Here is a 12,504-nt window from a genome sequence, read left to right as displayed (position 1 = left end):
TTCCATTCACCCCAAGCCGCCCTGGGTGGGGGCCTTTCCTCCTGTAGGCCAAGGAAATCTTCCTCCCCAAGTCTCCTCCCAACAAGGGCCGCCCCTCTCATGGATGGATGGAGGTTTTTTTTTTTGGCAAGAAGTTGGGGAGCAAATTGGGGTGGGCTCCCTGCTAGCATGCAGTGAGTGTTTTCTCTGCTGGGGGCGGGGAGTTGTGTGGACCCACCCTGTGAGCCTCTGAGGCCTGGACCTAAGGCCCACGTGCTGGCCATCCTCCATGCTCAGGCAGGGAGAGGAGGCCAGGATGCTGGAAGGGGAAACCGAGGAAGGGCTGCTGTGGCTGAGGAACCAGTGCCATGGGGTCATCACAGGTGCTTCCAGTTTATTCTCCATGGTCTGGGGGAGGAGACAGGAGACAGCAGACAGCGGACAGAGTGCTGGCCAGCCAGGGCGCGAGGAGGGACCGCCCCACTCAGAGCCCCATCGCCTGAAGGCTGGCCAGGAGGCTGAGCAGGACGGTGGCGGCCACAGTCGCAGGGCTCCCCTGGGGGCCGCCTGACCCCCTCCCCTGGGGGTCTTGCCAGGGTGGGGTGTTGCACAGACTGGACTGGCAGCAGGATATGGTCGTCAGAGATCCGTCCACCGTTCTGCTGATGGCTTGACATGTGTCTGCACACCATCCCGAGTAGGTGGTCTGGGGACCTGACTCTGTGGGGGAGACAGCGGGTCACGTGGGACGGGACACGGCAGGGATGGGGCCCCTCACAGGCGTGGGTGACGCCATCCCGCCCCCTCCCCGGTGGCCCCTCACCAGTGTTCCAGGAGGAGACGATGGCTTTGCACGTCCTGGGGAGCACGCAGCTCTGCACCTGCTTGCAGCTCTCCCCCCTGTGCAGGGACTGGCACGTGTAGCACTGCGGCCCTGGGGGGCCGGGTGGGCTCAGCTGTGCAAGGGGCACAGCCCCCAGAGCGCCCCCAGCTCACCCACGCCTGCCGCTTCCCAGCCTCTTCCCCTTGGAGGTCTCTTCCCAATTCCGGTCCGCCTCTCCCACTCTCAGCTGACCCCTTCAAACCCTGCCCTGGTGGAGCCCTCTGCACCCTCCCCCTAGGACTGGCACCCTTACACTCCTGTCTCGCCCCCCGCTGCCGTGCCTCACCGGGACAGATGTGTATTTCTGAACTGGACTCCACACCCAGGACCTTTGAGTCGCTGGTCTCTCCATCCTGGGGCTCTGCTGTCTGCTTGGTGAACTCCTATTTAACCTCTCTGCCCCAGCGCCACTGCCCCTCCCAGGACTGGCTCCTTCTCTAGCCCCCTCCTCCAGATGGCAGTTGGGGGTCACTGCCAGGGTGAGAAATGAGGGTGTGCTGAGTGCCAGGGGCCCCTCCTCCCCCTTCCCCCACCTTGAGGGCATGGACGCTCGCAGCGGAGGCCTCTGCCTGTGGGTTACTCACTGTCAGCCTCAAGGCACCCATGCGAGTGCTGAGAAACAGAGTCGAGCGGCCCCATGCTGGGGCAGGGTGGGCAGGTACCTGAGCCCCTGCTGCCCGCAGGCACGCCGGCCTCCTCTTCCTCCTCCTCCTCATCGTCGTAGCCTTCGCGCCCAGCATCCTGGTCATCATCCTCGTCCTCCTGCGCCCGCCCTCTCCCTGGCCGCGCAGGGACACCTGTAAACCTCCACTACCCAGGCACAGAGGACACAGGCTTGGGGCCCAGTGCCGCGCCCCCTCCCCTCGGTCCGGCACCCCCTTCCCAGTCCCTCTGACCTCCCTGGCCCTCCCAAGCTGGTGAGGTCGTTGCCTGGGTCTCTGAGCCCCGCCCCACCTCCTGACTGGCGTGCAGCCTGGCGGCATCCTTGCCAATGACACTAGGGATTGGGCGCTGGCCCTTCACAGCCCCCCACTCTGGCCCCCGGATGGCGGCCACCCCGAAGCCTGAGAGGCTGAAACTGGGTGGGGTTGGGTGGGGAGGGTCACCCACGCCCCGGTGTCTGGTTGGGGCCGGGGCTGGAGGTTTGGGGACCCGTGGGGACCCAGCACAGCCCACCCACCTCCCTCTGGCCTCGGCCTGCAGGTGCTCCCCGACCTCCTCCCTAAGCCACGTCTTGCCCCTGGGCTGGGTGACCCTGAGGGTCTGCAGCCTGGACTGGGCGTCCCTCTCGCTGCAGGGCCACCCCTCGTCCCACTTACCTTGCTGCCCGCACCACAGCAGAGCCAGCAGGACAGCCGCCAGCGCCTTCATCCTGTGGGGCTGCCACCTCTGCCGCGTCTGCTCACCAGGGCCTCACCGGGGCTCTGAATCTGTGGGAAGTGGAACAAAGGGCCTTGCCGGGGGCTTCCCAAGGCCCAGGGCCCCCCAGCTCCAGCCTCAAACAATGGGCCTCACGCTGGCCCCCAGGCCAGGCACCCGGCCAGGGATGGTCATTTCCCTCCCTGGCTCCAGTGGCGGGGGAGGGGAAGCCACTGTGGCGGCCGGTGGGCTGTCCTGTCCACCTGAGCGGTTCCGCCCTGGCCTTGCAGCCTCAGCCCTGCAGTGCAGGCTGGCCAGCCCCCACCCCTTGTCTCGACCCTGAGACCAGGTCCGGGCTGCAGCCGTGGGAGCCTGGCCTCGTGGACCCTCCAGCTGCAGACCGCTGAGCGGCACCGTCAACCACGAGTCAGCTGCGTCATCTCCAGGGGCCTTGTTAAGAGCATTTCAGAGTGAAACCCAACTGTGGTCCTCCTGCTAGGCCTCCCTCTCCCAGCAGCACTGTGCGGGCCCGCCGGTCGCTGCTGCCCTCCGCCCCGCCTCAGGGCCTCCGCCCCGCTGCCTCCTCTCCCTGGAACGCAGTCCCCGCTGATGTCCTGAGGCCGTCCTGCCCGGGGGTGGCGTGCCCTGTGTACAGATAGAGAGCTTCAACCCAGGAGGTTCAACGGTTGACCGGACCAGACATCTGAGTCCTTGTGATAGCAAGCACATATTTGCAAACTACTGCTTCCTGCTTAAGTACAGGAAGATAAAGGATTGATAAACACTCTCAGAGGAAGAGCCGTCTGTTTCTGTGAGGAGAAACCAGCCCCTTCCGCACTGGCTTCAGGGTGTTGATACGGAGTTGTTCGCTGAGGAGGCAGGCCTTAGGGTTAGGGAGTGATGGGGGAGGAGGCGGTGCGATCGTGGGTGAGTGACAGGCGATGGCTCTTGGCTTGCCTGTCGTGAGTTCTCTAACAAGTTCATTATTGCACACACCCTTACCCTAGATTTGCTAAGAACAGTCCACCCAGTGGAGCATGAAACCACCTGTAGACTTTATTAATGTTGGTATAATGAGCTGGGTTTGCTAGAGGTTGTACACCTGTCTAGTCTGGGCGCGGGCAGCCTTGGCAGCCGTGGGCGTTCTCTTGTGTCACTGCGCTGTCTCTCTATCAGGGTAACTGCCCACTGCCAGACCATAGTTTTGCCCATTCTGGTTGAGGTCGGGGGGTGGTCCTCAGATGGTTGGGGCTTAGCTTGATCCACCCCCTCTTGTCTTTTCGCCTGTCACCTCCCTGCGGCTAATGTCTAACTACCCCACAGTCCCATCTGCACGTGTCACACTCTCAGAGAGGTCTTGTGCCACCAATACCTCCTTCTCTCTCCATCCCTTGTGTTGGCCCCCTGCCCTCCGGAGCCGGCCTCCGGGACCGCTGGGAGCCTGCCTTTCCTGCCAGCGCTGCACTGTGGGAGGGGCTGCCCACTTCCTCCTCTGTGGGCCGCAGGGTGGGCACTGAGGAGCCCTTCCCGGAGGCCAACGAAAGGTGGGGCAGGGCAGGAGGCTAGACTGAGGCCTGGAGTCAGGGCTGCGAGCCCGCCCCTGTTGTTTACCGGGGCTCCTCCCTGAACTTGCCCAGCCTGAGTCTCCCCATGGGTGGGACATCCTCAGGGGCACTTGGAGCAGAGACTGAGACCTGGTTCTTGGGCGAAACCACCTGAGCCTGAGCCTAGGCCTCTTTCCCCTGACTCTGTGGACTTCCGTGCTCTCAAAGCGGTCATGGCCATCAAGAGCCAGTGCCTGCTGGTATGTAGGACAGTGCCCGGCAGAGTCCCCCCAGGGCCGGCTGGGATGGCATTCCTCTGCAGTCTCAGCCACCAAGCATCATCCTCCCACCCGCTTTTCTGAACCAGTGCACCGTCCTCTCCCTGTGGGCACTGGGCTGCTTAAACAGCCTTGGCTTCTGACTGTCAGCTGTCCCCAGCCCGCCCCCATCTGTAGGCCAAAATCTCTCTCCAGCCAGGGTCATCCTCTGTGCTCATGGCCCAGGACCTGCCCTCTGCATTCCTCAGGCCTGTGTCCGCGGTCGCCCCGCGTGCTGGCCCTGCACACTGCCTTCCTCCTGCAGGTGCTCTGACCTGGGCTCCCAAGAGCTGCTCCCAGGCAGGGCCCCATGGGGGTTCCCAGAAGTGTTAGGGAGCAGGGGGTCTCCACCTGCCGCCTGACCCCCCAGACAGGCCCAGCTCCTCCTTGGCCCAGATGCAAATAATAAATAGCATCATTTAATTCACTAGTTAAAATTAAATACCTTTTTGTTGGTCCTCAACAACTCTAGGGGTGTGTAGTGTTAACATCACTACTTTACTGACTAGGAATTACTGCCGGGGTTGGACTCTGCCCTCTCCTCACCACCCCCAACCCTAGGGTGCCCCTCATCCCTCCTCTCCCCGAGCCCTGCCCTGCTCCCTCGTTCCATCCCAGGAGAGGCAACGGGGGCTCTCCCTGCCTACGCAGACGCAGTCACAGCCAGGCCTGGCCAGGGCTGGGGCGCCACAGGAGTGGTCAAGGCCCCTAGTCCTCAGGTCAGAGTGAGTATATGCTGGCTCCGTCCCCACCCAGCTGTCTTCAAGCATTCTGACCACAAAATCGACCCCTCCTGGCACTCTCTGACCCTAGGCTTCAAGGACAAGGGCTTCCCTGAAGACCCCCGGGGTGGAGACATGCCTCCCTCAAACTCCCAGGGCCAAGGCTGAGGGCTGGAGGCCCCGTGGGCACCTGAGGCCCACTTTAGAGCCTCTGCCCTTGGATGTCAGTGCTTTCTGCCTCAGCCTTGCCCACACCCACAGGCGCTCTTCCCAGGCAGCCTGGGGCCCAGCTTCCAGCCCAAAGACCCATGCCTGACGTGGGCCTGGCCTTGCCTGCTCTGCCCTGCTCAGTCGGGCTGGCTCCTGAGAATGGCCCTGTGGGTACTGCTGGTCTGGGTCCCCTCCCAGCCAGGCCTGGCGTCCCTCTGGCCGAGTGAATCAGACCTCGGTGCCAGTTGTGGACAGGGCACACTGGCCATCCACACCCCTCCTGCCCTGGTAGAGGGAGAGCTGGAGGGGGCGGGCATGGGCCCTGCTCTCTTTGGGGAGCTGTGTGGACCTGTCCTGGGCTATGAACTGCTACCCCAGGCCTCTGGGGTCACCAACGTGAATCGGACCCAGACCAGGGAAAAGATGTTCAGTGTTTCTAACTGAGGGGCTGAGGTCTGGGGTCCTGGGGGCAGGAAAGGCATCTGCCCTGCTGGCAGCACACAGCCATGGGGGAGGGGGCCTTTAGGGCAAATGTGGCTGCAGATGCGCTGGCCCTCGTGCCCCACTCCCTGCTCTGGGCTCCTTCCCACGCTCTCTGGGAGCAGAGAGACTGCCTTCCTTCTTAGACCAGAGTCCAGACCCTCCTCCTGGGTAGGCAGGGGCCACAAGAGGTCTCTTATGGATTTTTTCTCTGCTTCCGATGGCCCCACAGTGACTGGCCAATGAGGCAGCTCCCAGGGTTTCTGATGGGGGCCAAGCCTCTCTCTCTCCTGAAATCCATTATCAAGAAACAGGCGAGCAGGGCTGGGCCGGTCAGAGGGAGCAGGCTCCGGGTGGTCTTATGGGACCCACTTGCCCATACCCCAGGACCCTGTGAGGAGACGCACTGGGGTGGAGGAGCCCCCTGTTGACTGCAGGCGCCTACCCTCCATTTGTTCATCCTGCCCCCTCCTGCCTCCACACGTCCACACCCCAGGTCAATTTTCTCTAACCCTTGAACACTCAGCCCATCCACACTGAGCCCGGAGAGTCTCACCTCCCATTGCCCTCGCCCCAGCCCCACCAGGGATCCCTAGTGTGCAGCACCTGCTTCAGGGCGGCCTGTGGTGGACCTCCGTCCATGGCGCTGGTCAGCGCCCCTGCCCCTGCCCCGAGGGCGGCCTGTGGTGTACCCCCGTCCACGGCGCTGGTCAGCGCCCCTGCCCCTGCCCCCAGGGCGGCCTGTGGTGGACCCCCCATCCACGGTGCTGGTCAGCGCCCCTGCCCCTGCCCCTTCAGATTCCCCACCCCACATTTCTATGAGAAGCCAGGCCTCTCAGGGCAAGGGCCACGAGGTTGCCACATCCAGACTGGCACCCTGCCCACCCTCTGCCCAGTGTCACCCACCCTCTGGATGCCCCTTCCTCTGCTGTGGCCTCCCCGGCACTCCAGCCTCCCCACCCCAGGCATTCTTCTGCTCTCCTGTGCTTCCAGCTCCCCTCTCTTCTGTCTCTTGTTTCTTTCTTTATTTTCCCTCATGTTTTTTTGTAAGTTAATTTATTTATTTTAATTGGAGGCTAATTACTTTACAATATTGTAGTGGTTTCTGCCATATGTTGACGTGAATCAGCCATGGGTGTACATGTGTTCCCCATCCTGAGCCCTCCTCCCACCTCCCTCCCCATCCCATCTCTCAGGGTCATCGCAGTTCACTGGCCCTGAGCACACTGTCTCATGCATCAAACCTGGACTGGTGATCTATTTCACACATGGTAATATACATGTTTCAATGCTATTCTCTCAGATCATCCCACCTTCGCCTTCTCCCACAGAGTCCAAAAGACTGTTCTTTACATCTGTGTCTCTTTTGCTGTCTCACATATAGGGTCATCGTTACCATCTTTCTAAATCCCACATATATGAGTTAGTATACTGTATTGGTGTTTTTCTTTCTGACTTACTTCATTCTGTATAATAGGCTCCAGTTTCATCCACCTCATTAGAACTGATTCAAAAGCGTTCTTTTTAATAGCTGAGTAACATTCCATTGTGTATATGTACCACAGCTTTCTTATCCATTCGTCTGCCAATGGACATCTACTTTGCTTCCATGTCCTGGCTATTGTAAACAGTGCTGCAATGAACACTGGGGTACACATGTCTCTTTCCCTTCTGGTTTCCTTTGTGTCTATGCCCAGCAGTGGGATTGCTGGGTCATAAGGCAGTTCTATTTCCAGTTTTTTAAGGAAGTTCCACACTGTTCTCCATAGTGGCTGTACTAGTTTGCATTCCCACCAACAGTGTAAGAGGGTTCCCTTTTCTCCTCACCCTCTCCAGCATTTGTAGACTTTTTGATACCAGCCATTCTGACTGGCATGAGATGGTACCTCATTGTGGTTTTGATTTGCATTTCTCTGATAATGAGTGATGTTGAGCATCTTTTCATAGGTTTGTTAGCCATCTGTATGTCTTCTTTGGAGAAATGTCTGTTTAGTTCTATGGCCCATTTTTTGATTGGGTCGTTTATTTTTCTGGGATTGAGCTGCATGAGCTGCTTATATATTTTTGAGATTAATTCTTTGTCAGTTGCTTCGTTTGCTATTATTTTCTCCCATTCTGAAGGATGTCTTTTCACCTTGCTTATAGTTTCCTTCGTTGTGCAAAAGCTTTTAAGTTTAATTAGGTCCCATTTGTTTATTTTTGCTTTTATTTCCATTACTCTGGGAGGTGGATCATCCCTTATATTTTTAATTGGTAAAATACACATAATGTAAAATTTGCCATGTTGGGACATGCACTGGTAGCCACTTCCACTGACTCCATGCTCCCCATGCAGGGGGCTCGGGTTTAGTTCTTGTTCAGGAAACTAGATGTCACATGCTGCAACTGAGAGTTTGCATGCTGCAACTAAGACCCTGTGTGCCAAAACGGAAAAAAAAAAAAAAAAGATCCTGCATGCCCATAACTGGCAATCCTGCACGCCGCAATGAAGATCAAAGAGCCAGCCTGCCACAACTAAGGCCTGATGCAGTCAAATGAGTGAATAAATAAATAAAAATAAATACTTAAACAAATTGCCATGTAACCATTTTTAAAGGCACAACTCAGTGCCATGAAGGACATTCACATTGTTGTATGGCTGTCACCCTCCCTCTGCAAAAGCGAAACTCTGCTCCCATTAAACACTCACTCCCCTTCCCTCTCCCCTGCCTAATGTCCTCACGTTTCACCCACGTGGTAGCATGTGTCAGAATTTCCCTGCTTTGTAGGGCTGAATAATATTCTGGTGTATATATAGACCGCATCATGATTAGCCTTTATCTTCCGAGGGCACCTGGGGTGCCAACGCGTTTTAGGCACCGTGAATAAGGCTGCAGTGGCCACCGGTGTGCTGACATCTTTCTCAATCCCTGCTCCCCATTCCTTGGGGTCTGTGCCCAGAAGCGTGATTGCTGGATTGTGCGGTGATACCACGTTGAATTTTTGGACTGGTTCCTCTCCTCCTGCAGGTAAACACACTCAGGCGTCTCTCATTAAGAAAATAAAAAGCCTCTGAAAACACCCCTTTGCCTTAATTTTCCACCCAAATTTTCTCTCATCTCCATCCTTGTGCAGCTCTCGGAGGGCGCCGTGGGGACAGCTCCACGTGCTAGAAGCTGAGACCTCTAACACCTCTGCTGATCCCTGGTTCTCTGCACGCGGGCACTCCCAGGGCGCACCCGGACCTGGGCGGAGGCTGAGCTGGTCCCGCCCACCTCCAGTTCCGCCCACTGCCCCGCCCCGCCAGGCCACGCACACCCCGCCTGAGGCTGCAAGCTTGCTGCTGGCGCCCCCTTGGGATAATGCACCCTTGAGGGGCACCTTCTGCAGGGCATTTAATTCCATCGCAGCAGGGAGCCGTCTCCCTCGCAGTGACTTGTTAACTCTGAAAGTAATTATGCAGGGATTCTCTGTAGCTGCAGAAAGGAATGAAGAAGCTCTTTGTGTCCTGAACTGGGGAGAGGTTACGTGGGCGAGGCAGGGGCTGTGTGCTAGAGGGTGGATTGGGTGGGGCCGCTGGGAGGGGGCTTGACACTGTGCAAAACCTCACGTCTGCACAAGACCGCGCCGCCCCGCCTGCCGCGCAAGCTTGGGCCTAAGGCTCCAGGAAGAAAGGGAAGACGCTGATGAGCTTGGGATGAGGGGTCAAACTTGGTGGCAGGGGCGTGCCTCCTCGAGAAACCTGGAAGTGGCCCAGGCCGAGCAGGAGCCCCGCCAGGGGCCATGGGGGAGGGTCTTCGGGAGTTGCTTCCGGCACACAGCAGGAGCAGTGGGGCCCGTGTCCCGTCGGGGGCGTCCCACCTGCACGCCCGGCAGCTATGTGGAAGAACTTTAGGTACAAGGTTTTTGCCAGCAGTTTGATGGGGAAGGAGGTGGTGGGAGAGGGGCGAGGTTAGACCCCTGGGGGAGTGGGGAGGAGGGCCTGGGGGAGCCCATGGTGTCAAGGTGGAGTGTGGCAGGTGGTACTAGGCCAAGCCCCAGCTCTGCTTCTTCTCCAAGCCTGCCCAGAGTCTCCGTGAGTGTGATCACCCCAGGTAAGGAATGACCACCTTGGATGGTGTCTCCCTGTTGTCCTCATGGGACCCAGAGTCTAGGGCGTGAGAGGGAGGGGCCAGCTCTCTCACTTCTCTGGGGAGGGGTGTGCCTCTCCCCACGTGTGGATGAGGAAGTCGAGACTCCGGGGTGGCAGGACTGCCCAGGTCCTGAGCTCGGGGGAGGGGGTGGCGTTGAGGCAGGCTGTGCAGCCGTGGTTCAGGGCCCTGCGCACTGCCTGAGGAGCTTGGGTGCGGGGTGGGGGGCTGTGGTGTCCCCGGGGCTTCAGAACACAGGAGGCCCTTCCAGCTTCTCCAGGTGGGTGGCCGGCTGGGGCTGGGTGAGGGGCACCTTCCTCTCTCCAGCGCCTCTTGCACTCTGTACTCTTTCCTGCTGCTGCTTCAACAAATTTCTAACTTGTGGCTTAAAACAACCAACAGGCTCCAGGGGAGGACCCTTCCTGCCCCTTCCAGTCTCTGGGGGCTCCGAGCATCCCTGGATGTGGCTGTGTCCCTGAGGTCTCAGCCTCCATTACGTGGCCTCTCTCTGTGTCTCTACCTTATAAGGACACCAGACACTGGATCTGGCCCCTGCCTGTCAAATCTAGGATGGCCTCATCTCGAGAGCCTTAACTTGATCTCATCCTTAAAGTCCCATTTGCCAATCAGGGTCAACTTCACAGATTCTGGGAATCATTTGGGGGGCCACCATTCAGCCCAGCACTTACCTTGTTGGCCATTCCCCACTATTCTGGGGATCCTGAGGATCAAGGACTTTCTCCTTGAGCTCAGCAGCCTTTCTTAAAGTGTTCACTGTGTGAATAAATGTCCCTGTCCACCCTTGGCTGGCCCTCTCCATGAGGCAGGGTGGTGGGGCCACGGTCAGACCCACAGCCTTGGACAGCTGGGAGGGATTCTGATGGTGTCGGCCCAAAATACAAGGCAGGAAGCCCTGCAGCACAGCTCAGGCATGACTCCAGCCTTGCCCCTCTCCTGCCAGGGCCTGACCCAGAGGCCAGTGCTCTGCTTCTGTTGGCTTCCAGACTCTAGAGGCAAGGCAGCCAGCGGCGAACTCCCCCATCCCCCGCCTCTGACGCTGTCCATGGTTCTGACTACCTGAGGCGGCTGTGCTGTGGGGGCAGCTGGCCACCAATCATCCCGACCCTCAGTAGAGCATGAGACTTGGGCAACTGCCACACGGTCACCCCACAGGCCATGGGTACTTGTCAGAGTGTCTCCAGCCAGGGCCAGGTCCGAGCACCAGCATCTAGGCATCTGGGCCAGGTCAGGTGCAGAGGAGGAAGGTCAAGGACAGCTCCATGCAGGGGCTGTCCAGACTGCAAGGGCCAGGGCCACACATGGACACTCTGCCCTTTCTTCTGCCCATCATGACTGATTTTTATTCTTGTTTGCAAAAATCCTGATGGGGTGACACCATCCCATGTGTATTGGGAGGAAGGCAGAGTAGCTTGGAAACCGGCTTAGGAGTATCTGTCTCCCTGGCAACCAAGCCCAGCATGGGGAGAGCAGGGTCTTTGCTCTCCAAGGAACAAACAGGCCTGGAGCTGCATTCCCAGGGGGGGAGCCAGACTCCTTGGGCATTACTCTCTGGGTATCTGGCATCTGCCCCCATCATACCCAATCCAGAACCTACTCACCTGGTATCTTTTGTTGCATAACAAACTACCCCCAAATGTAGGCGCTTAAAACAACACCATTCATGCTCTTAAAGTGTCCAAGGGTCAGGAACTCAAGTGCTGGACTTCGGGCTCACATCCTCTCATGAAGTTGCTGTTGGCTGGGGCTGTGGTCTCGTCTCAGGGCTCCACTGGTTGTGGGGGGGTCCACTTCTGTGGTCCCTTGCGTGGTTGTTGGCAGGCTTCGGTGCCTCTGCACAGGGCTGCCAGCAGGATGAGTAATCTGAGAGAGGACGGGAGGCAGAGCCCACATCAGAAACTACGGTCTCAATAATCTGATCTCAGAAGAGACATCCTGCTGGTCTCACCCCCTCTTAGCTAGAAGTGAGTCCAGCCATGCTCAGTGGGGAGGGAATGACTCCCTGGACGTACAGTGGTTAAGACTCTCACTCTGACTGCCAAGGGCCTGGGTTTGATTCCTGGTTGGGAAGCTAAGATCCCACAAGCTAAATAGGATGGCAAGGAAAAAAGAAAAAGGAAGGAGATACACCAGGGCAAGAATCCCCCAGGGTCCCTGGGGGCTCTTAGAGCCTTCCCCCCACACTACCAGTCCCAGGTGCTGGGGGTGGGTTGCCTTGCCTAGTCTCTGACAGAACTTTGGCAGAGATTCCCAAGCCAGGAGCAGGTTGGCTGTGATCAGCAGGGACTGCCACCAAGTGCCATCCCACAGTCACCGCATGCCCAGACAGAGTCAGTATCCAACTGACCCAAAGGTGTAGAGGCTGGTCTTGTGGGAGGGCACCCAGGATATCTGCCCTGCACCCAACCCCTTGGGGAAGGCCTTGTGTTAAATCTGAAATGCATGTGTTAATCCTTACAAGGATGTCCTGGACTCAAGCCTTTGCCCAGCTGCATAGGTTTTGGGACATAATCTAACCCTTTTCCATATTGTGGCCTGAGCCATCCCCCCAGCCCTCCCCCAAACACTCCTGCTGTCTCTATCTTGGAGCTTGCAAACCCTCCTCCTGCAGGATCATGGGCTCCACCATAGAGGCTTTGTCCACACCCCAGGCCTCTCTCTTTACTTCTCATCCCACTCAGTAGCCCCTGTCAATCTGCCCAGTTGTCCCCTGCTTGCCTGCCTTCTCGCTAGCATTTGCCCTGGGCTGGGTGCCCAGTGATCTGTCTCCCTGTTGGTTTGGTGCAGCCTTCACACGCTTTCGTGGTTACATTTTATAGACAAGGACCTGAGGCTCAGGGGGCAGGCGGCGTGCCTGCAGTCACACATCTGAGTGTGGTCCCA

At 58.4% G+C, this 12,504-nt stretch overlaps 1 protein-coding gene across 4 annotated transcripts; it reads right to left on the bottom strand.

Moving 5' to 3' along the window:
* Positions 1-353: 353 nt before the first annotated feature.
* GPIHBP1 (glycosylphosphatidylinositol anchored high density lipoprotein binding protein 1) lies at positions 354-3,005 on the bottom strand. Of its 4 annotated transcripts, none has more exons than XM_044928919.2 (5): positions 2,485-3,005; positions 2,182-2,292; positions 1,525-1,641; positions 803-913; positions 354-699 (listed from the first exon to the last, which is right to left on the bottom strand). In XM_044928919.2, exons 2-5 carry the CDS (start codon positions 2,231-2,233, stop codon positions 464-466), a joined length of 516 nt encoding a protein of 171 aa, XP_044784854.1. In that variant the 5' UTR covers positions 2,234-2,292; positions 2,485-3,005; the 3' UTR covers positions 354-463. The 4 variants fall into 4 exon arrangements, with proteins under 4 accessions (XP_044784854.1, XP_044784855.1, XP_006045197.1 ...); XM_044928920.2 differs by having other exon boundaries at positions 2,568-3,005; XM_006045135.4 differs by having other exon boundaries at positions 2,623-3,005.
* Between the last annotated feature and the right edge of the window lie 9,499 nt (positions 3,006-12,504).

Source organism: Bubalus bubalis, chromosome 15 (genome assembly GCF_019923935.1).
Source record: "Bubalus bubalis isolate 160015118507 breed Murrah chromosome 15, NDDB_SH_1, whole genome shotgun sequence".
NCBI lineage: Eukaryota > Metazoa > Chordata > Mammalia > Artiodactyla > Bovidae > Bubalus > Bubalus bubalis.
This window is presented reverse-complemented; position numbering and strand designations above follow the sequence as displayed.